Source organism: Panulirus ornatus, chromosome 59 (genome assembly GCF_036320965.1).
Source record: "Panulirus ornatus isolate Po-2019 chromosome 59, ASM3632096v1, whole genome shotgun sequence".
NCBI lineage: Eukaryota > Metazoa > Arthropoda > Malacostraca > Decapoda > Palinuridae > Panulirus > Panulirus ornatus.
This window is the reverse complement of record NC_092282.1, coordinates 8,166,559-8,192,030: the sequence shown is the minus strand read 5'-3', so window position 1 is coordinate 8,192,030 and position 25,472 is coordinate 8,166,559. Positions and strand designations below refer to the sequence as shown.

General features: G+C 39.4%; 1 protein-coding gene across 45 annotated transcripts in view; it reads left to right on the top strand.

Annotated features, from left to right (window-relative positions):
* LOC139767191 (muscle calcium channel subunit alpha-1-like) overlaps positions 1-25,472 on the top strand; it is a 1,449,841-nt gene that overhangs the window by 1,319,241 nt on the left and 105,128 nt on the right. For all 45 annotated transcript variants that reach the window (XR_011717010.1, XM_071696301.1, XM_071696297.1 and 42 more), the window contains 4 exons: positions 8,209-8,311; positions 14,022-14,170; positions 23,112-23,336; positions 23,515-23,719. Coding sequence is in view for 44 of the 45 variants with exons in the window: in XM_071696301.1 (XP_071552402.1) it covers positions 8,209-8,311; positions 14,022-14,170; positions 23,112-23,336; positions 23,515-23,719 (682 nt within the window). In the remaining variant the exon portion in view is untranslated. The remainder of the gene's footprint in view (positions 1-8,208; positions 8,312-14,021; positions 14,171-23,111; positions 23,337-23,514; positions 23,720-25,472) is intronic.

Sequence of the window (25,472 nt, the reverse complement as noted above, 5' to 3'; positions counted from 1 at the left end):
ATATATTTATTATAGAAAGAATATATCATTCAAAATATATATAGATATTATTATTATTATCATTATTAATATTATTATTATCTGCTGTGGATGAGAGGGCTTGGTAATTGAGTCAGTTGTTGTTCGTTGATGATATAGCACTAGTGGCTGATTCGGTTGAGAAACTGCAGAAGCTGGTGACTGAGTTTGGTAAAGTGTGTGAAAGAAGAAAGCTGAGAGTAAATTTGAATATGGACAAAGTTATTAGGTACAGTAGAGTTGAGGGACAAGTCAATCGGTGGTAAGGTTGAATGGAGAAAAATTGGAGGAAGTGAAGTGTTTTAGATATCTGGGAGTGGATTTGGCAGCGGATGGAACCATGGAAGCAAAAATGAGTCACAGGGTGGGGGAGGGGGTGAAAATTCTAGGAGCGTTGAATAATGTGTGGAAGGTGAGAACATTATCTTGGAAAGCAAAAATGGGTATGTTTGAAGGAATAGTGGTTCCAACAATGTTATATGGTTGCGAGGCGTGGGCTATAGATAGAGTTAAGCGGAGGAGGGTGGATGTGTTGGAAATGAGATGTTTGAGGACTATATGTGGTGTAAGGTGGTTTGATCGAGTAAGTAATGAAAGGGTAAGAGATGTGTGGTAATAAAAAGAGTGTGGTTGAGAGAGCAGAAGAGGATGTTTTGAAATGGTTTGGTCACATGGAGAGAATGAATGAGGAAAGATTGACAAAGAGGATGTATGTGTCAGAGGTGGAGGGAACGAGAAGTGGGAGACCAAATTGGAGGTGGAAAGATGGAGTGAAAAAGATTTTGAGCAATTGGGGCCTGAACATGCTGGAGTGTAAAAGGTGTGCAAAGAATAGAGTGAATTGGAACAATGTGGTATACCGGGGTCAACATGCTGTCAGTGGATTGAACCAGGGCATGTGAAGTGTCTGGGGTAAACCATGGAAAGTTGTGTGGGGCCTGGATGTGGAGAGGGAGCTGTGGTTTCAGTGCATTATTACAAGACAGCTAGAGACTGAGTGTGAACGAATGGGGCCTTTGTTGTCTTTTCCTAGCACTACCTCGCACGCATGAGGGGAGAGGGGGCTGTTATTTCATGTGTGGCGAGGTGGCGATGGGAATGAATAAAGGCAGACAGTATGAATTATGTACATGTGTCTATATGTATATGTCTGTGTGTGTATATATATGTATATGTTGAGATGTGTAGGTATGTTTATTTGCGTGTGTGGACATGTATGTATATACATGTGTATGTGGGTGGGTTAGGCCATTCTATCGTCTGTTTCCTTGCACTACCTCGCTAACACGAGAGACAGCAACAAAGCAAAATAATGATAAAAATATTTATATTTATTTATTTATTTATTTTGCTTTGTCGCTGTCTCCCGCGTTTGCGAGGTAGCGCAAGGAAACAGACGAAAGAAATGGCCCAACCCACCCCCATACACATATATGTACATACACGTCCACACACGCAAATATACATACCCATACATCTCAATGTACACATATATATACACACACAGACACATACATATATACACATGCACACAATTCACACTGTCTGCCTTTATTATTCCCATCGCCACTTAGCCACACATGGAATAACATCCCCCTCCCCCTCATGTGTGCGAGGTAGCGCTAGGAAAAGACAACAAAGGCCCCATTCGTTCACACTCAGTCTCTAGCTGTCATGCAATAATGCCCAAAACCACAGCTCCCTTTCCACATCCAGGCCCCACAAAACTTTCCATGGTTTACCCCAGACGCTTCACATACCCTGATTCAATCCATTGACAGCACGTCGACCCCGGTATACCACATCGATCCAATTCACTCTATTCCTTGCCCGCCTTTCACCCTCCTGCATGTTCAGGCCCCGATCACTCAAAATCTTTTTCACTCCATCTTTCCACCTCCAATTTGGTCTCCCACTTCTCCTCGTTCCCTCCACCTCCAACACATATATCCTCTTGGTCAAATCACTTCACACCACATATTGTCCTCAAACATTTCATTTCCAACACATCCACCCTCCTCTGCACATCACTCTGTATCCCATGCTTTGCAACCGTATAACACTGTTGGAACCACTTTCAAACATATCCATTTTTGCTCTCCAAAATAATGTTCTGGCCTTCCAGACCTTCTTCATCACTTCCAGAACAGAAGAGCAGAAGACAGTGTGTTGAAATGGTTTGGACATATGGAGAAAATGAGCAAGGAAAGATTGACAAAGAACGATATATGTTTGTCAGAGGTGGAGGGAACAAGGTGAAGTGAGAGACCCAGTTGGAGGTGGAAGGATGGAGTGAAAAACATTTTGACCGATCGGAGCCTGAACATACAGGAGGTTGATAGGCATGCAAGGAATAGAGTGAATTGGACTGATGTGGTATACCGAGGTCAATGTGCTATCAGTGGACTTAATCAGGGCATGTGAAGCATCTGGGGTAAACCATGGAAAGGTCTGTGGGGCCTGGATGTGGATAGTGAACTGTGGTTTTGGTGCATTTCACATGGCAGCTTGAGACTGAGTGTGAATGAATGTGGCCTTTTTTGTCTGTTCTGCTGGTGCTACCTCACTGAAGCAGGGGGTAGCAATGCTGTTTCCTATGGGGCAAGGTAGCACCAGGAATGGATGAAGGCAAGCAAGTATGAATATACATAGAGGATTTCAGCAAATGAATTTGAAGAATGAGCGACTTACAGCAGAAATCCAAAAAGCTAAGGAGTCAAACGTAGTTGGAGGAACTGGGACTATAATATGTGAAACGCAATTTTAAAGTTTTAGAGGGAAAGGAAATTTTTAGCTAGATCTCAAAAATGTTGGGAGAATCAAGATTCATAGGGTGAGTAGCAGATGTTTTTGGATTCGGATATAACTATAGTCATTTTCTTAGGATAGATATTAACCCTCACACAATGGCCAACATAAGCTGATGTTCTCTTAGAAAATAGCAACTGATATCAGTTGATGTAATATTTTCCACCCCTCTTTGAATATCCAGTTGAATCATTATACCATTAGTATCCTACAGAGGTCTCTTCCATTGATAAGAATGTACGAGAAAAATTCTGCTATCAGTACCCCTACAGTTACTATTATATGTACACCTAAAGGATATGTGTACTGTACACAGTGGCCTCACAGAAAATATGTCGTTTGTAGGATGAACAATTATGTATCAGTTGGTGAGAAAAGTGAACAAGAATAACATGAAATATGTGAAAAATTGAGCGACTTTGAGACTTATTTCATTAGAGAATTATGTAAGAGGGAAGGGGAGGCATCGTCATTGAACTCAAATTTATGGGAGAAATTATTTAACAGTTTTACCCAATTTTTTCTCTGTAATCATAGGATAATAGAGGACTTTGGTAAAAGATGATAGGTAAAGTCTTGAACTAGTTTGAGAGAAACATCTCCAGTATCCTCCTTTTACATGCCAACTGCTCAGGGTCCTTGCATTTGTATGTTGTGTGAATGGTTTGATATTTCTACGTATATTCATGTTATTCACCAGCAGTGCTATGCCTGTGTAAGAAACAAGGGTATATATGAAACGAGTAAAGGTTTCAGCATCCGAGAAGAAATGTATCCTTTATTATCCTACCTATGATTGCTAGCAAATCTCCCTCACCACGAATTGTAGGGTAAATGATATAATATTTCTAAATATGGTTTTTTTTTTTTTTTTTTTTTTTTTTTTTTTTTTTCCAAAAGAAGGAACAGAGAAGAGGGCCAGGTGAGGATATTTCCTCAAAGGCCCAGTCCTCTGTTCTTAACGCTACCTCGCTGTCGCGGGAAATGGCGGATAGTATGAAAAAAAAAAAAAAAAAAAATATGTTTATGTCATATGCCACCAACACTGGGCCTGTATATGAAGTAAGAAGACAGTTTGTAAATAAGCTCAACAGAAAGAAACACCATTGCCACATCTTACTTTTTATTAGTTGTTGTTGAGTGTATCATTCACACCCCCTTCTAGCACTCTCCTGCATGAGACAAAGACAATAAAAAGACAATAATCTTACTTCATAAAGAAAAAAGAATTTTCTTTGTGTACACTGTGTTGGAATTTCCAGACTCTGCCCACCATTTTAGGGTTAAAGGTACAATCTAAACTAATTTTACAAACCCCAGAACCCCTTCAGAGGGGCTTCTGTAGTTTCAAAGCTTCACTATAAGAAGGAGCAGGGAAATGATTTATTACCTTGGAAGAAGAAGTTGCTTGACATGACTGTACTTCTTTTTGTCCACTGATGAGAAAACAGCCTTGCCAGAGGTGATTTTTCACTGGCAGTGTAACCATCTGCAGGTAGTGTCTGGTAGCACCATAAATTCTAAGTATTATGGTAATTGATAGATTTGACTGTCTTAGAGAGGACAGATTTAGCAGCCGTAGGTTTTGTATTGACACTTTTGCTACACAGAAAATTCAGTACACAATAAAACTTTGGTTATCCAAAACAACTACAGAAATTGGCTGTCTCAGATAAAAAAAATATCCATTTATTCAGGTTTTTTAATATATTAATTCAAAAATTGCCCATCCCTCACTTTATGTGGGGGTATGTTCTGTGAAAGCTTCATACAAAGTGAAATCACATATATCTCAGGCAGATTCTCCCATTACCTTCACATAATGTAGCTTCTGACTTTGAACAAACTGATGTAGCTATCCTTTACTCACTTGAAATAGCTCTGGTTCAGCTACATTGCCTTCTTTACATAAACACTAAAAAATCTTTGGAGCCATAGACCTTTGCTGAAGGTTACTCAGGATGCTTTTCTTCTTCATTTCATGCTGTATGTATACTGAGAGCATTTTCTCCTCTTCTCCCTGAGTGGATATCTAGCCCTTGTGCTTACCTTGGCAGGCAGTGGAGTATCCATAATGTTGCATATTGTAGATTCACTTAGGTTGTAAGCACACCCAAGTGCTGTTGCTCCTTCTTCAGCATCAGTGCATAATAAGATTTCTAGCTTCATTTCCAAAGTCAGAAAGGTTCTTCTCCATGTTACTACTGGTTTTGGGGTAGGATAAGATGTTGCTGGACATTTGAATGTCACATTAACAATTATAAACACAGCAGTTTGCAGAAAAATCACATTAGCAGGTGTACCCGAATCCACACACAACAATTGTAACTGCGAGACTGAACGCCTTGTGGAAATATGGTGCACTCCACCCACGACCTACGCTTACTCCACTTGCTAACCCTCTGATGTTTTCCACACTTTCTTCTGAGCTGATGTTTCCTTGCCAGCTTAGTGTGTTGGAAGATCTTCATCCCTGTTTCTAAGGTCAGAGAGGCTCTCCTCCATTTAACTGGGGGTATTAGAAGATGTTCCTGTACATTGAAATCCATATTTACAAACACAGACACAGCGGGTTGTAGGAAAATCACATTAATAGATATAACCAAATCACAGGAGTAGCACATATGGTAATTGTGAGACTGACCAGCTGTTGGGAACAGCCACCAACCCTCACAGACATTTTGGCACACTTTATTAAACACACATTTTATAATATTTTGCCTATTTGTAAATAATTTAAATAGAGGAAATACTAATATTTGTAAGCAAATAAGCACTGCTAAATGCCCTGATCTTCTGCTGCTTTGTTATATCCTAGATAGTCATCATGCCAATAGTGAAGTTCTTCATAAGTGCTGCTTTGGACTCACCCTTAGTCACCATCTTACACAAGTCCATCTTCTTTTTGAGGCTCGAGACTTTTCTCTTGCACTTTATGTTCTCAGGCAGTTGCTGATGAAATGGGCCATTGCCCACAATAGTAATCAAGGATGCACAAAACAGACAAATCTGCAAGGCCATTAGACACACAATACTTTGCATGAAAACACATTGGAAATGGTAAACAATTACCAGCACCACAAAACACTGAGTGATCAGTACACTAATTGCTGTGGTGTGATGTGCATACAGTTTGAAGTATTATCTCATATCTTCTTTGATTTTTTGAAAAAAATTTTTGGTTGAATGATAGCTGCCAATCAAAACTGAAAAATGTATGTTGGATTGAACCTTTAGTTGTCTCGAATTATGGATAACAGAAGTTTTACTGTTATAAGGATGAAGTAGATTGGTGAATTTTATCAGAAAGTCATAAAGAAGAATGAAAAATATGGATGAAAAGGGTAGGAAAAGATTATGATATTAAAAAACTATTATTTTTATTACACTCTTTCGCTGTCTCCCACGTTAGCGAGGTAGTGCAAGGAAACAGACGAAAGAATGGCCCAACCCACCCACATACACATGTATATACATACGCGTCCACACATGCACACATACATACCTATACATTTCAATGTATACATATATATACATACACAGACATCTTTTTTTTCTCTCTTTCATACTATTTGCCATTTCCCGCATTAGTGAGGTAGCGTTAAGAACAGAGGACTGGACCTTTGAGGGAATACCCTCACCTGGCCCCCTTCTCTGTTCCCTCTTTTGGGAAATTAAAAAAAAAACAAAAAAAAAACAGACATATACATATATATACACATGTACATAATTCATACTTGCTGCCTTTATTAATTCCCGTAGCCACCCCACCACACATAAAATGACACCCCCTCACCCTGCATGCGTGCGAGGTAGCTCTAGGAAAAGACAACAAAGGCCACATTCGTTCACACTCAGTCTCTAGCTGTCATGTATAATGCACCAAAACCACAGCTCCCTTTCCACATCCAGGCCCCACAAAACTTTCTATAGTTTACCCCAAACGCTTCACATGCCTTGGTTCAATCTATTGACAGCGCACATCGACCCTGGTATACCACATCGTTCCAATTCATTCTATTCCTTGCACACCTTTCACCCTCCTGCATGTTCAGGCCCAGATTGTTCAAAATCTTTTTTCACTCCATCCTTCCACCTCCAATTTGGTCTCCCACTTCTGACACATATGTCCTCCTTGTCAATCTTTCCTCACTCATTCTCTCCCTGTGACCAAACCATTTCAATACACCCTCTTCTGCTCTCTCAACCACACTCTTTTTATTACCACACATCTCTCTTACCCTTTCATTACTTATTCGATCAAACCACCTCACACCACATATTGTCCTCAAACATTTCATTTCCAACACATCCACGCTCCTCCACACAACCCTATGTACAGCCCATGCCTTGCAATCATATAACATCGTTGGAACCACCATTCCCTCAGACATACCCATTTTTGCTTTCCGAGATAATGTTCTCGCCTTCCACACATTCTTCAACACTCCCAGAACCTTTGCACCCTCTTCCACCCTGTGACTCATTTCTGCTTTCATGGTTCCATCCGCTGCCAAATCCACTCCCAGATATCTAAAACACTCCACTTCCTCCAGTTTTTCTCCAGTCAAAGAAAAAATAGGAAAAATAATCTGATGAGCAGGTATGTTACTTTATCTGATAGTCTAACTGGGTTAGTATACAAAGAATCTTAACCATATATGTTGCCTGCCAAGCATCTCTTTCTTAAATACAAAAGCTAAGTATCAGTTCTTAGAATATTTACTGAGAAAATCTTGATATTTATTTAATGTAGAATAGTGAAACAGCTGCCTGCTGTCAGCAATATAAAGAAAAATGGAAAGAAGTAAAGGTTTTATCTATGAAGTAAGGAAGTAAGAAAAGAGAGAGAAAAGTAGAATTGAAAACAGTAGTTGAATATGAAGCATTATCTGAAGAGATCATGTATAGATCCATCATAGAGCACAAGAGTATATTTAGCAGTCAGAGAATGAACAGACCTTCTAGAATGCTATTTCCAATGGAGACTGAAAGCATTAACTATATAGGATCTGGAAATTGATTGTACTGTTTTGGTTAAAGGCCAAGACCAATTGATCCATCAAGGTTATTGAAATTTATCATTGATTATATAACAAGAAGTAGGAAGTTAGAAATACATGGAAAAAGGGAATGGGCAAAACTTTACATTTACAAGCAGGATATGATGAAGCACAGCTAATAAATTCTTTTTGAATAGTTTGGATAAACAATTATGATTCAGAAGTTGAGTGATTAAGTATGCTCTGATGATAAGAATGTCAGTTGTTTAGAGTATGAATAGGAAGAAGCATTACCTCAGGGTCACATCACAAATAAAAATAAGATTGGAGATAGAAAATAACAATTTTATAAAGAACATCCACTTTTCTTTGCTTGTAGGTGTTTGGGAAGATTGCATTGGACTATAGTACTCAAATCCATCGTCATAACAACTTTCAGACCTTCTTTCAAGCAGTGATGGTACTCTTCAGATCAGCAACAGGTAGGGTGAACAAAATGTTAGTATCAGCAATTAGGATGAAAAGTTAAATGTTTACCTAAATTCCATGGCAAAACTCAAAAGGAAACATTGTCCGTAGTCAAATTTTGATGAGCATTTGAAATACCTTTTTGAGTTAATGAGTTAATGTGCATAGTAACAAACATTCTAGCATCAAAATACAATGATGCACTTGTTCATCCATACTTAGCTTCTTATTGTTTAGCATGAGCATAAATTGTGTATTGTAGATTCACACAAAGCCTTACACGTTTTGTTTGAATTTTGGGTGCTAAGAATAAAGATCCTTGACTTTTCTCACCCTTGTATGCTTAAAGTTGGACATAACTTTTAATTGTTGACACTAATATATTCCTTCCTGGTAAGATAGTAGCACTTCTGTTAATGATGTTTTATCTTATTTCTATAGAGATTCCTCTTAATTTCTCTATTCTTTATGGTAGTCTAATATACATTCTTGTATTCCATGGTACCTTCCAAGCATAACTTTTCCATTTCCTCTCTTATTTTCAACTTTCCCTGTTTTTCGTTTCTTTGTCTTACTTTCTTGTGTATTTTAGGTCTGGCAACTCTAAATAACTTTATACAGTCCTTTTCGTTGGTGCAAGTAAATGGCAACTTCCTTAGTGATAGCTAAATTAACAAGTTGAATTTTTCCTTAGTTCTTACAGTATTGTTTTTATGATTTCCTCCTAGACACTGAAAGTGTAAAGACAGTCAGGAAGGAATATATATGTATATATATATATATATATATATATATATATATATATATATATATTTTTTTTTTTTTTTTTCTTTGTCGCTGTCTCCCGCGTTTGCGAGGTAGCGCAAGGAAACAGACGAAAGAAATGGCCCAACCCACCCCCATACACATGTATATACATACGTCCACACACGCAAATATACATACCTACACAGCTTTCCATGGTTTACCCCAGACGCTTCACATGCCTTGATTCAATCCACTGACAGCACGTCAACCCCGGTATACCACATCGCTCCAATTCACTCTATTCCTTGCCCTCCTTTCACCCTCCTGCATGTTCAGGCCCCAATCACACAAAATCTTTTTCACTCCATCTTTCCACCTCCAATTTGGTCTCCCTCTTCTCCTCGTTCCCTCCACCTCCGACACATATATTCTCTTGGTCAATCTTTCCTCACTCATTCTCTCCATGTGCCCGAACCATTTCAAAACACCCTCTTCTGCTCTCTCAACCACGCTCTTTTTATTTCCACACATCTCTCTTACCCTTACGTTACTTACTCAATCAAACCACCTCACACCACATATTGTCCTCAAACATCTCATTTCCAGCACATCCATCCTCCTGCGCACAACTCTATCCATAGCCCACGCCTCGCAACCATACAACATTGTTGGAACCACTATTCCTTCAAACATACCCATTTTTGCTTTCCGAGATAATGTTCTCGACTTCCACACATTCTTCAAGGCTTCCAGAATTTTCGCCCCCTCCCCCACCCTATGATCCACTTCCGCTTCCATGGTTCCATCCGCTGCCAGATCCACTCCCAGATATCTAAAACACTTCACTTCCTCCAGTTTTTCTCCATTCAAACTCACCTCCCAATTGACTTGACCCTCAACCCTACTGTACCTAATAACCTTGCTCTTATTCACATTTACTCTTAACTTTCTTCTTTCACACACTTTACCAAACTCAGTCACCAGCTTCTGCAGTTTCTCACATGAATCAGCCACCAGTGCTGTATCATCAGCGAACAACAACTGACTCACTTCCCAAGCTCTCTCATCCCCAACAGACTTCATACTTGCCCCTCTTTCCAAAACTCTTGCATTCACCTCCCTAACAACCCCATCCATAAACATATATATATATATATATATATATATATATATATATATATATATATATATATATTTTATATTTTTTATTTATTTTGCTTTGTCACTGTCTCCCGCATTTGTGAGGTAGCGCAAGGAAACAGACGAAAGAAATGGCCCAACCCACCCCCATACACATTGTATACACACACACGTCCACACACGCAAATATACATACCTATACATCTCAATGTACACATATATATACATACACAGACACATACATATATACCCATGCACACAATTCACACTGTCTGCCCCCATTCACTCCCATCGCCACCTCGCCACACATGGAATACCTTCCCCCTCCCCCCTCATGTGTGCGAGGTAGCACTAGGAAAAGACAACAAAGGCCTCATTCGTTCACACTCAGTCTCTAGCTGCCATGCAATAATGCCCGAAACCACAGCTCCCTTTCCACATCCAGGCCCCACACAACTTTCCATGGTTTACGCCAGACGCTTCACATGCCCTGATTCAATCCATTGACAGCACGTCGAGCCCAGTATACCACATCGATCCAATTTACTCTATTCCTTGCCTGACTTTCACCCTCCTGCATGTTCAGGCCCTGCTCACTCAAAATCTTTTTCACTCCATCTTTCCACCTCCAATCTGGTCTCCCACTTCTCGTTCCCTCCACCTCTGACACATATATCCTCTTTATCAATCTTTCCTCACTCATTCTCTCCATGTGACCAAACCACTTCAAAACACCCTCTTCTGCTCTCTCAACTACACTCTTTTTGTTACCACACATCTCTCTTACCCTATTATTACTTACTCAATCAAACCACCTCACACCACATATTGTCCTCAAACATCTCATCTCCAGCACATCCACCCTTCTGCGCACAACTCTACGCATAGCCCATGCCTCACAACCATACAACATTTGTTGGAACCACCATTCCTTCAAACATACCCATTTTTGCTTTCCGAGATAATGTTCGCAACTTCCACACATTCTTCAAGGCTCCCAGCATTTTTGCCCCCTCCCCCACTTCCGTTTCCATAGGTCCATCCACTGCCAAATCCACTCCCAGATATCTAAAACACTTCACTTCCTCCAGTTTTTCTCCATTCAAACTTACCTCCCAACTGACTTGACCCTCAACCCTACTGTATTTAATAACCTTGCTCTTATTCACATTTACTCTCAACGTTCTTCTTTCACACACTTTACCAAACTCAGTCACCAGCTTCTGCAGTTTCTCACATGAATCAGCCACCAGCACTGTATCATCAGGGAACAACAGCTGACTCACTTCCCAAGCTCTCTCATCCACAACAGACTGCATACTTGCCCCTCTTTCCAAAACCCTTGCATTCACCTCCCTAACTACCCCATCCATAAACAAATTAAACAACCATGGAGACATCACACACCCCTGTCGCAAACCTACATTCACTGTGAACCAATCACTTTCCTCTCTTCCTACACGTACACATGCCTTACATCCTCGATAAAAACTTTTTACTGCTTCTAACAACTTGCCTCCCACACCATATATTCTAAATACCTTCCGCAGAGCATCTCTGTCAATTCTGGTATTAAGGTATTAAGAGTATATGGTGTGGGAGGTAAGTTGCTTGAAGCAGTGAAAAGTTTTATCAAGGATGTAAGGCATGTGTACAAGTAGGAAGAGAGGAAAGTGATTGGTTCTCAGTGAATGTCTGTTTGTGACAGGGGTGCATGATGTCTCCATGGTTGTTTAATTTTTGTCATGGATAGGGTTGATAGGGAGGTGAATGCAAGAGTTTTGGAGAGAGGGGCAAGTATGCAGTCTGTTGTGGATGAGAGGGCTTGGGAAGTGAGTCAGTTGTTGTTCGGTGATGATACAGCACAGGTGGCTGATTTGGATGAGGAAATGCAGACAATGATGACTGAGTTTGGTAAAGTGTGCGAAAGAAGAAAGCTGAGAGTAAATGTGAATAACAGCGAGGTTATTAGGTTCAGTAGGGTTGAGGGCAAGTTAATTGTTAGGTAAGTTTGTATGGAGAAAAACTGGAGGAAGTGAAGTGTTTTAGATATCTGGGAGTGGATTTAGCAGCAGATGGAACCATGAAAGCAGAAGTAAGTCACAGGGTGAGGGAGGGGGTGAAAGTACTGGGAGCATTGAAGAATGTGTGGAAGGCGAGAATGTTATCTCGGAAAGCAAAAATGGGTATGTTTGAAGGAATAGTTGTTCCAACACTGTTATATGGTAGCGAGGCTTGGGGTATAGACAGGGTTGTGCGAAGGAGGGTGGAATATGTTGGAAATGAGATGTTTAAGGACAATATGTGGTGTGAGGTGGTTTGATTGAGTAAGTAATGAAAGGGTAAGAGATAAGTGTGGTAATAAAAAGTGTGGTTGAGAGTGTAGAAGAGGGTGTTTTGAAATGGTTTGGCCACATGGAGAGAATAAGTGAGGAAAGATTGACAAAGAGGATATATGTGTCAGAGGTGGAGGGTACAAGGAGAAGCAGGAGACCAAATTGAAGGTCGAAGGATGGAGTGAAAAAATTTTTGAGCGATTTAGGCCTGAACATACAGGAAGATGAAAGGCGTGCAAGGAATAGAGTGAATTGGAATGATGTGGTATACCAGGGTTGATGTACTGTCAGTAAATTGAACCAGGGCATGTGAAGCACCTGGGGTAAACCATGGAAAGTTTTGTGAAGCCTGGATGTGGAAAGGGAGCTGTGGTTTCGGTGCATTACACATGACAGCTAGAGACTGAGTGTGAACAAATGTGGCCTTTGCTGTCTTTCCTGGCCCTACCTCGCACGCTCGTGGGGAAGGGGGTGTGATTTTATGTGTGGCAGGGTTGCGATAGGGATGGATGGGGGCAGCAAGTGTATATATGTATATGTCTGTGTATGTATATGCATGTATATGTTGAAATGTATAGGTATGTGTATGTGCGTGTGTAGGCGTTTATGTATATACATGTGTATGTGGGAGAGTAGGGCCATTCTTTCATCTGTTGCCTTGTGCTACCTCACAAATGTGGGAGACAGTGAATAAGTATAATAGATGATATATATTCATTTATTTATTTATTTTGCTTTGTCGCTGTCTCCCGCCTTAGCGAGGTAGTGCAAGGAAACAGACAAAAGAATGGCCCAACCCACCCACATACACATGTCTATATATACATGTCCACACATGCACATGTACATACCCATACATCTCAATGTACACATGTATATACAAACATAGACATATACATATATACACATGTACATAATTCATACTGTCTGCCCTTATTCATTCCCATCACCACCCCGCCACACATAAAATGAAAACCCCTTTCCCCGCATGTGCACGAGGTAGCGCTAGGAAAAGACAACAAAGGCCACATTCATTCATACTTAGTCTCTAGCTGTTATGTATAATGCACCGAAACCACAGCTCCCTTTCCACATCCAGGCTCCACAGATATTTCCATGGTTTACCCCAAACGCTTCACATGCCCTGGTTCAATCCATTGACAGCACGTCGACCCCGGTATACCACATCGTTCCAATTCACTCTATTATATATATGCTCATGTTTGCCTGTGTATACCACTAGGACCCATCTTGACAATACTTGACGATAGAATTAGTGAGAAAAAAAATTGCCACAGAATTAGTGAGAAAAAAAATTGCCATCGTGTGTCAGCTATGACTGTAAAGTATATCTGTGCATAAATATTACACAACCATTCTTTTCATAATGAAAATATAATGCAGATTTACAGTATTCAACATTTTTGATGAACAACAAACCTAAGATATTTAGATTCAATGTGCTTATTTTGTTACTTATCCCTCCCCACCACCCCTACAGGTGAGGCGTGGCAAGATATTATGTTGTCATGTTTGCCGCCGGATGCTGGATGTGACAAAAAGTCTGAGGACTACCCAGATGCTATCACCTGTGGCTCTATGGTTGCCTATCCTTACTTCATATCTTTCTACACTCTCTGTTCATTCCTGGTAAGGCTAACATCTTGTTGATGTAAGAATATCAGTCACTTTTTTCTGACAACTAAGTCAAAGAATGATTGCCTTTCACCTCATCATGATTATAGGCTGAACCACTTTTACCAAAGGAAGTTGAGTGGGAACAAAAGCAGTTACTGCCCTGCTACTTACTACTTGCTGCCTGTTGATTCTGCTTTGGAATTAAAGAGTTTTAGAACAAGCTGTTATCCCTCCTGCAGTCATGATTTCAACACTGAACTCAGCCTTATTATCTTATTGCCGAGTAATTGTTTAATCATCAATTCTACTTATAACATCATAACAGGAATGGGATTAGGGTACCCAAAAGGGTATCTTTAAACCAGTACAAGGTTCCTGGCCCCATAGGTTTCATCCCTTGAAAAGTGTATTTTTTGTTATATTCATGGAAATGAAACTGTTTCCTGTAACTGTATTCCTGATTTATATTATGTATTTGTCACTGTATACAGCCATCCCCTGTATAATGACATCCTGTAGAACATTTTCCATATTTAAGAATTTGGTAATATTTCAGATAACACCCCATACTCCCTTGTAGTTACAATGCATTTGAAAAAGATAAAGCCATTGAAGGCAGAATAGCTCATGGAGGAAAGGGCAGAAACATCCCCACCCCCCTACATCCTACTTTACAACCAAGGGGTTAGCAAAAGTATGAACTACCCTAACAAGTGTTTGGTTCTCATTGTTTTGGTTCCCAACAGTGGCCATCCCCACATGTTCTCTAGAGGGCTTACAAATCTTTTCTATAGCTACAGGGAGCTTTACAAAGAGACAAAGAAGCATACCACTCTAGTAAAATTGGATTATTTTTCAACAAGCATAAATTATCTCCCACCTCCAATTGAAATACTTGCTGCATCAGATAATTCAGCTGGTGGCATAGACAATCCTAGTGCCCCCGACGTGGTGATATCAGTTGTTCAAGTTGTTTGAAAATTATATGTAACATTACAGTTTCAGAGATACTCATATGCTGTAGCAATGATAAGAATCAGTTGTACATTTTCTCCACTACTATCGCTTTGATAATTTGTAGAAATTTTGCATATTTTTTGGCATAATATTTTTAAAAAAGTGCAGAAGTAAGACTTTAGTGTCAAGTAAGTTGCTTTTGTGCATGTTTTTTCATTCATTTTACCTATGCCAAAAAATCTGATACTGGTTATTAGTAAGTTTTATCTAAGTCTATTGATTTTATAATCAGTTACACAGAATTACATGAAATAGAGACCACACAGATCAAAGGTCCAAGCAAGGTGGTCTGGCATTAACACTACTGAAAAAGATGCAGTCTTCTTAAGAGCAGTAAAAGAAAAGGATAGCAAGTCAGAGGGTGTCTCACCCCACCACTCATGCCCTCCAGCAACATGCTGTGTTGGGGAAATAGGTAGAAAAAAATGTCTTGCAGACTAGTATGCTTGAGGTAGACTTTTATTGGAGTCATAAATTAGAATGAATGAATGAATATGTTATGCATCCCATCACCAAAGGCATGCATCCTTTCACATTTTGTTCCTAAGTTAATGATAAGGGTGAGGTGGGAGGAGGGCAGATTAGAAAGGGTACTGAGTGGTGGGATGAAGTAAAGTTGTTAGTGAAAGAGAAAAGAGAGGTGTTTGGACAATACTTACAAAGAAGGAGTGCAAATGACTGGGATATGTATGAAAGAAAGCAGCCGGAGGTCAAGAGGAAAGTGCAAAGGTTGAAAAAGAGGGCAAATGAGAGGTGGGGTGAGAGAGTATCATTAAACTTAGGGAGAATAAAAAGATGTTTTGGTAAGAAGGTAAATAATGTGCATAAGACAAGAGAACAAATGAGAACGTCGGTGAAGGGGGCAAGGGGGGGAGTTGAAAACAGATTTTGGTTAGGTGAGGAGATGGAATGAGTACTTTGAAGGTTTGTTGAATGTGTTTGATGACACAGTGGCAGATGTAGGGTGTTTTGGTCGGGGTGGTATGCAAAGTGAAAGGGTCTGGGAGAATGGTTTGGTAAAGAGAGAAGAGGTAGTGAAAACTTTGCAGAAGATGAAACCTTGCAAGGTGGTGGGTTTGGATGGTATTGCAGTCGAATTTGTTAAGAAAGGGGTGACTGTGTTGTAGATTGGTTGGTAAGGATAATCAGTCCATGTATGGATCATGGTGAAGTGCCTGAGGATTGGCAGAATGCATGCATAGAGCCGTTGTACAAAGGCAAAGGGGATAAAGGTGAGTGTTCAAACTACAGAGGTATAAGTTTGTTGAGTATTCCTGGGAATTTGTATGGGGGGCTATTGATTGAGAGGGTGAAGGCACGCACAGAGCAACAGATTGGGAAGGAGGAGTGTGGTCTCAGAAGCAGTAGATGATGTGTGGACCAGGTTTTGCTTTGAAGAATGTATGTGAGAAATACTTAGAAAGACAGATGGATTTGTATGTAGCATTTATGGATCTGGAGAAGGCATATGATAGAGTTGATAGAGATGCTTTGTGGAAGGTCTTAAGAGTACATGGCATGGGTGGTAAGCTGCTAGAAGCAGTGAAAAGTTTTTATTAAGGATGTAAGGCATGTATATGAGTAGGAAGAGAGGAGAATGATTGGTTCCCAGTGAAGGTCAGTCTGCAGCAGAGGTGTGTGATGTCCCCATGGTTGTTTAATTTGTTTATGGATAGGGTGGATATGGAGGTAAATGCAAGAGTTTTGGAGAGAGGGGCAAGTATGCAGTCTGTTGGGATGATAGGGCCTGGGAAGTGAGTCAGTTGTTCACTGATGATACAGCCCTGGTGGCTGATTCGATTGACAAACTGCAGAAGTAGGCGACAGAGTTTGGAAGTGTGTGAAAGGAGAAATTTGTGAATAGATGTGAATAATAGCAAGGTTATTAGGTTAAGTAGGGTTGAGGGACATGTCAGTAGGGATGTAATTTGAATGAAGAAAAATTGGAGGAGGTGAAGTGTTTTAGATATCTGGGAGTGGACTTAGCAGCAAATTGAATCATGGAAGTGGAAGTGAGTCAGTGGGTGGAGGAGGAGGTGAAGGTTCTAGGAGCAATGAAGAATGTGTAGAACGAGAAAATGTTATCTTGGAGAGCAAAGATGGGTACGTTTGAAGGAATAATAGGTTCAACAATATTATATGGTTGTGAGGCATGGGCTGTTAATAAGGTTGTACAGAGGAGGTTGAATATGTTAGAAATGAAATGTTTGAGGACAATATGTGGTGTGAGGTGGTTTCATCAAGTGAGTAATGAAAGGGTGAGAGAGATGTGTGGAATTAAAAAGTTTGTTTGAGAGAGCAGAAGAGGATGTGTTGAAATGGTTTGGACATATGGAGAGAATGAATAAGGAAAGATTGACAAAGAGGATGTATGTGTCAGAGGTGTAGGGAACAAGGATAAACAGGAGATCAAATTGGAGGTGGATGGATGGAGTGAGGGGGATTTTGAATGATCAGGGCTTGAACATACAGGAGGGTGAGAGGCATGCAAGGAATAGAGTGAATTGGAATGATGTGGTATACCGGGTTCAACATGCTGTCAATGGGCTGAGTCAGAGCATGTGAAACGTCTGGGATAAACCATGGAAAGGTCTGTGGGGCTTGGATGTGAACAGGGAGCTGTGGTTTTGGTGAATTACACATGACAGCTAGAGACTGAATGTGAATGAATGTGGCCTTTTTTGTCTGTATTGCTGGTGCTACCTCACTGAAGCAGGGGGGTAGTGATGCTGTTTCCTATGGGACAGGGTAGCACCGGGAATGGATTGAAGGCAAGCTAGTATGAATATGTACATGTGTATATATGTATTTTTTTTTTTTTTTTTGTCGCTGTCTCCCGCGTTTGCGAGGTAGCGCAAGGAAACAGACGAAAGAAATGGCCCAACCCACCCCCATACACATGTATATACATACGTCCACACACACAAATATACATACCTACACAGCTTTCCATGGTTTACCCCAGACGCTTCACATGCCCTGATTCAATCCACTGACAGCACATCAACCCCGGTATACCACATCGCTCCAATTCACTCTATTCCTTGCCCTCCTTTCACCCTCCTGCATGTTCAGGCCCCGATCACACAAAATCTTTTTCACTCCATCTTTCCACCTCCAATTTGGTCTCCCTCTTCTCCTCGTTCCCTCCACCTCCGACACATATATCCTCTTGGTCAATCTTTCCTCACTCATTCTCTCCATGTGCCCAAACCATTTCAAAACACCCTCTTCTGCTCTCTCAACCACGCTCTTTTTATTTCCACACATCTCTCTTACCCTTACGTTACTTACTCGATCAAACCACCTCACACCACACATTGTCCTCAAACATCTCATTTCCAGCACATCCATCCTCCTGCGCACAACTCTATCCATAGCCCACGCCTCGCAACCATACAACATTGTTGGAACCACTATTCCTTCAAACATACCCATTTTTGCTTTCTGAGATATGTATATGTTGACATGTAGTTATATGTATATGTGCATGTATCAGCACATACACATGCAAAGCTCATTGGAAAGCTAGGAAAACATTTTATGCTTCTTTTATCAAAAATGTGACAGATAAGTCTGAAAGTTTATTGTTGCCTTATTCTCCCAACTTATCTAATTTAAGACATGTTCTAAAAAACAGTGCTTGTAATGTTGCTTTCCAGTACAATAACACCATCAGCAAGACCTTAATAGATGATAGTCCAAATCAAGCAATAATGAGAGTGTTTACATTGGCAAATTCAAGGCATGTAAAACTGTAACAGAGAGGTGTTATTGGCACCGACATTCAGTATGCAGGGATGACCACAAAAATGTGATCGCTAAACATTATCATGAAAGTTATCACTCCCTAGATCTTGAAAATCCTGTTATTTGATACCCCTCTGCGGATTGTGCCACACATAATGTTATTGATTGTCTTAATTGCTAATACTAAGAGCTTTAATTTATCCTCAGGCAATTTTAAAGCCCATCCTAACATTAACCAAATCATTATGAGAGAATTGACAAAACACGAAAACATAAAAAAAGTTGTTCATTGCACACCCAGCTACCCATGTCAACCCCTACCACCTGACCCCCTTTAATTACTTTCCCTTACAAGGGTTGCGACTAGACAAAACAGACAGTGCTTGGCCTAGAAAGATTGGTACTGGATGGCAGGAACCAAGTGTGATGTTGGGATTTAGATAACTCTATTGAGTACTGGCACCTGATGAGGTGGATTATGTCCATGAAACATGTCGTGCCACATGTATAGAAAAAGTACACGTTAAATGAAATTGTACGAAGTCCTACTGAAGTGCGACCTCACCTTCATACTGTCATCACAAACAAGTGTGATCATCATATCTACAGTGTATATGGGTGGATGGGCCTTCTTCATCTGTTTCCTGGCACTACCTTGCTGATGCGGGAAACAGCAATCAAGTATAACAAATAAATGATAAATATTAAGGATAAACTTTGAGCTCCAGCTTTATGATGTACGTTTATAATGCTCATGAAATGGAAGGATTATACAATAATTTCTTCTTGCTCCCTTAAAGCAGGCAGCATGGGTAAATCAATAGTGATACATTACCACTGAATGGCCACAGCAAATTCTATGGTTGAGAAGGAAGGATAATACAATATGTTATAATGATTGGTTAAAAAAATGGTTCAATACAGGGGAGTGACAGATGATGATCACTCCTACTTTTGAACATATTAACTGTATTGCCTGAACATCATGTTGTGGGAGCTTATTCCATGCATTGATAATGTCATATGTAAAGAAATATTTTCTGCAACCCAGATTAACTTCGTGACCTCTTAGTTTTAGACTGTTACCTCTCATTGGTAGCAGTGGTATGAATATGAAGAATTTTTCTATATCAACATAACTGAATACCTTAAGTATATTAAAACATTCTATGAACTTGCCTCAGAGCTCAAGTACTTTAAAACATTCACTGAACCTGCTTCAGAGCTGCTTTTTGCTTAGAGAGAAAAAATTCATGTCTCACAGTCTGTCCTCCTATGGCTTGTTATGTTAGGAAAAAATCGATTTAGTTGCTCTTTAAGGCACTGCTTCCAGTTCAAGAATATCCTTCGTCAGGTCGGGGGCCCAGAACTACACTGCATGTTTGAGGTGGGGTCTAACTAGACTAGAGCATAGTGGTAATACTAAATCCTTGCTTTTATATGTAAAGTTTCTTGTAATATATCCTAACATCCTTATTGCTTTTTTGGCATCTTTCTTATGATACTAGGAGAATTTGAAGTAGTTGGAGACATTGACCTCTAGATTTCTCACATAAGGGGTGTCCTTTATTCTTGGCCCCCTCAATTCATATCAATTGAATTCTTATTAATTTTCCTTACTTGCAACAGCTGATTTATAGTAACATTAAATGGCAGTTACTATTTTCTAAACTGTTCAGATATTTTATCTAGATCCTCTTGTAACCTTATCCTTTCTCCTTCATAGTATGGTACTGCTGATTTGTGTGTCGTCTACAAATTTAGACAATATGTTACTGAACCCCACTTCACCGACATTAATATAAATGATGGAAAGTGTAGTTCCCATGAGATACCCCTGGGGAATTCCACAAATAATGGGTAACCACAGTGATGATTCACTATTCATCATGACTCTTTGTGTACTGATTATATATATAACCAAGCTTCCATCCAGTTTTCTATGCTACCATTAATCCCCAAGTCCTGAACTTTTAATATTTTTGATATCAGTTGATTATGTTGAACTTAGTCAAGTGCTTTTTGAAAGTCTAAAGATATGCTATCTGTTGCTTTAGTCTTGTTGTAGGTAATGAATAATCTATGATGAAATTCAAGGAGGATTGTCAGGCATAATCTGTGCCTCTAAATCTATGTTGTATAATATTGATCGGACCACGTTGTTCATAGAAAGCTATGATTTTATCTCATGTAATATAATCAACTCATGAAGTTCACATTTCATTGCTTCCCTTTTTGAATATAGAGGTAATATCTGCGAGTTTCCAGTCCTGTGGTACTATTCCATCCTGGAGAGATTTATTGAAAATATAGGTTAATGGTTTGGCAGTTCCATGTTTGACATTTTTGATTACTCATGGACAGAAATGATTAGGAGATGGACTTCTATTAATCTTTGTATTATCTGTCTGTGTTAGTACTTATTTAACTTTTATGGTGAATTCCAGAATCATATATGTGCTATTTATTGCTGTATCAAACTTTATATCACTGCTTTCTAATGTAAAAACAAAACTGCAGAAATACATTCAGGATATTCCTATGCTATTATCATCCACACTGGGTTCCCCATCTTCATTACGAAGGGTCCTACCCCTCTCCTTATATGTTTTTTGTTATTGATATACCAATGAAATATTTCAGGATCTCTGTCACTGTTTCTTGCAATAGATATTTGATACTCTCTCCTGGCTTGCTTAATGAGTTTCTTTATCTTTGTGCTGTGTTATATTTCACTGTAAGATCTGGGTCATAGCCTGATTTCTTAAGCTTGTACCGTTTCTGCACTCTATAGCCCTAGCAATATCTGAGGAATACTATTCAGATACTGTTTTACTGTTTTTGTTGTGTTTTGATGTATTTGTCTTGTTGGTGCATAAACTGTCACTTATGATGTTTCCATATTTCTCTGGGTGTAAATCAATAAGGGGAGACTCTTTAATTCATCGAATAACCCATTAAAATTTGCCCTTTTAAGATTAGGGGTAATGATATTGCTTTTAGAGGAATGGGTTTTGAGATTTACAGTGAACCTAACCATGTTCTGGTCACAGGTACCTAGATGTTTATCATCATAAGTATTAGTTACTAAGAACACCTAGGATGACTAAGTTCAGTTTCTTATGAAATGACAATTCATGTTTATCATTTATAACCTTCAGATTCACTTTCATGAATATATTAATGAAAATTGTGTACTCATCATCACTTTCATTCATTCCTGGCATATATGATTTATTCCATCTAGTGTTTAGTTACCTATGTTACCTGATATGTAGCCAAGACACCCCTCAGTCTGCTCTTTTCTTCATTTCCATGCTATGTTTTCCATTTGTTTCTGGCACTTGAAATGTTCTTTGACTGTTAACTGATATTCATATCATTAATATCATACTTTCTTGCATATGGGGTGCTTTTCTTCTGAAAAATGTCTCCAGTATTCACTTTGTATCATATATGTTAATGCCTAGCCCAAATTATCATCAGTAAGTCATGTAATGAGCAGGGGCAGACTTTTATAAGGTGCAAATGAGGTTGATTATCATCTACGTCATGTACAGCATATACAACTTTTTCTGATGTACATGGGGGATGCATTCCTACATAAACACCTTTTTCTCATGTACATGAGGAATGCATTCCTACATAAGGTTGTACAATTTGATTTTGTGTAAATCATACCAATTATTACATAGTAGAAATGATCCAGTTCCCGCACATCTCAAGAAGCTAGAGTATCATTGATGGTAGTGGTATTATTGATTTAGCAGGGACATTTTTGTTTTTCATATTTAGGAAAAGGTATGGTTTAAGCTTGTTGAATTAATTATTTTTGTTTGGTGATGTAGACTAGATAATTGCACACATAAGCTTATGCTAGGTACACATTAATCAACCAAAAACTGGGGGGATGGTGAACACTTGGGTTGCATGTGAGCTATCTACCCTGTCTAGCTTTTACTCAGGGGAAGGCATGATAATCTTGGAAGTTTGTTTCCAAATAGTAATGCAAAAGAGATACTGGTTTTATTATGCAGTCTTGGGAGTTTGTTTCCAAATGATAATGAGAAAGAGATACTGGTTTTATTGTGCAGTTCTGCCACATTCTGTATGAATTCAGAATCTCGTGAGTGCAAAACTGTTTTTGTCATAGACTTAATAGTGATTCTTGAATACCTTTTGACAGATTATCAACTTGTTTGTTGCTGTCATCATGGATAACTTTGACTATCTAACACGTGATTGGTCTATACTTGGCCCCCACCATTTGGATGAGTTCATCACACTCTGGTCAGAGTATGACCCTGATGCTAAAGGCAGAATTAAACATTTAGATGTGGTTACTCTTCTCAGGAAAATATCTCCCCCACTAGGATTTGGAAAATTATGTCCATACCGTGTAGCATGTAAGGTAAGTTCTCTCATCTCTAATTAAAATCAATTTGTACATATTGACAGTTTTAAACTTTGGATCTAAGGTTTATCCATAAACAGTTTCATTTATATGATTTGCAGTAAAAGTTCTTGAATAGATATTACACATAGATATAACTTAGTCAGATATTCATACTAACTGTACTATTTTGCAGCGTTTGGTGGCTATGAATATGCCTCTCAATACAGATGGTACAGTGATGTTCAATGCGACACTTTTTGCCTTAGTCAGAACATCACTAAGAATTAAGACTGAGGGTAACATAGACGATGCCAATGAGGAATTGAGGGCTGTTATTAAGAAGATCTGGAAACGTACAAATCCTAAACTTCTGGATCAAGTTGTCCCACCAGTTGGAGGTAAGATTACTCTGTCATGTTTGGTTGGTAGTTTTCAGTACAGTGCTTTTTCTTATATTAGCCAAGATAACATGGGCAATAATGATGATAATAATGATGGTAATGATAATAATAATGATAATAGTAATAATGATAATGATGATGATAATGATAATGATAATGCTAATAATAATAATGATAATAATAATAATAATAATAATAATATATACATAAGTATACGTATGTAAGTAGGAGAGATGGGCAGAGAGCGTTATTGGATTATGTGTTAATTGGCAGGCGCGCGAAAGAGAGACTTTTGGATGTTACTGTGATGAGAGGTGCAACTGGAGGAATGTCTGATCATTATCTTGTGGAGGCGAAGGTGAAGATTTGTATGGGTTTTCAGAAAAGAAGAGAGAATGTTGGGGTGAAGAGGGTGGTGAGAGTAAGTGAGCTTGGGAAGGAGACTTGTGTGAGGAAGTACCAGGAGAGACTGAGTACAGAATGGAAAAAGGTGAGAACGAAGGAGGTAAGTGGAGTGGGGGATGAATGGGACGTATTTAGGGAAGCAGTGATGGCTTGCGCAAAAGATGCTTGTGGCATGAGAAGTGTGGGAGGTGGGCAGATTAGAAAGGGTAGTGAGTGGTGGGCTGAAGAAGTAAGATTATTAGTGAAAGAGAAGAGAGAGGCATTTGGACGATTTTTGCAGGGAAAAAATGCAAATGAGTGGGAGATGTATAAAAGAAAGAGACAGGAGGTCAAGAGAAGGGTGCAAGAGGTGAAAAAGAGGGCAAATGAGAGTTGGGGTGAGAGAGTATCATTGAATTTTAAGGAGAATAAAAAGATGTTTTGGAAGGAGGTAAATAAAGTGCGTAAGACAAGGGAGCAAATAGGAACTTCAGTGAAGGGGGCTAATGGGGAGGTGATAACAAGTAGTGGTGATGTGAGAAGGAGATGGAGTGAGTATTTTGAAGGTTTGTTGAATGTGTTTGATGATAGAGTGGCAGATATAGGGTGTTTTGGTTGAGGTGGTGTGCAAAGTGAGAGGGTTAGGGAAAATGATTTGGTAAACAGAGAAGAGGTAGTAAAAGCTTTGCAGAAGATGAAAGCCGGCAAGGCAGTGGGTTTGGATGGTATTGCAGTGGAATTTGTTAAAAAAGGTGGTAACTGTATTGTTGACTGGTTGGTAAGGTTATTTAATGTATGTATGACTCATGGTGAGGTGCCTGAGGATTGGCGGAGTGCGTGCATAGTGCCATTTTACAAAGGCTAAAGGGATAAAAGTGAGTGCTCATATTGCAGAGGTATAAGTTTGTTGAGTATTCCTGGTAAATTGTATGGGAGGGTATTGATTGAGAGGGTGAAGGCATGTACAGAGCATCAGATTGGGGAAGAGGAGTGTGGTTTCAGAAGTGGTAGAGGATGTGTGGATCAGGTGTTTGCTTTGAAGAATGTATGTGAGAAATACTTAGAAAAGCAAATGAATTTGTATGTAGCATTTATGGATCTGGAGAAGGCATATGATAAAGTTGGTAGAGATGCTCTGTGGAAGGTGCTAAGAATATATGGTATGGGAGGCAAGTTGTTAGAAGCAGTGAAAAGTTTTTATAGAGGATGTAAGGCATGCGTACGTGTAGGAAGAGAGGAAAGTGATTAGTTCTCAGTGAATGTAGGTTTGCGGCAGGGGTGTGTGATGTCTCCATGGTTGTTTAATTTGTTTATGGATGGGGTTGTTAGGGAGGTGAATGCAAGAGTTTTGGAAAGAGGGGCAAGT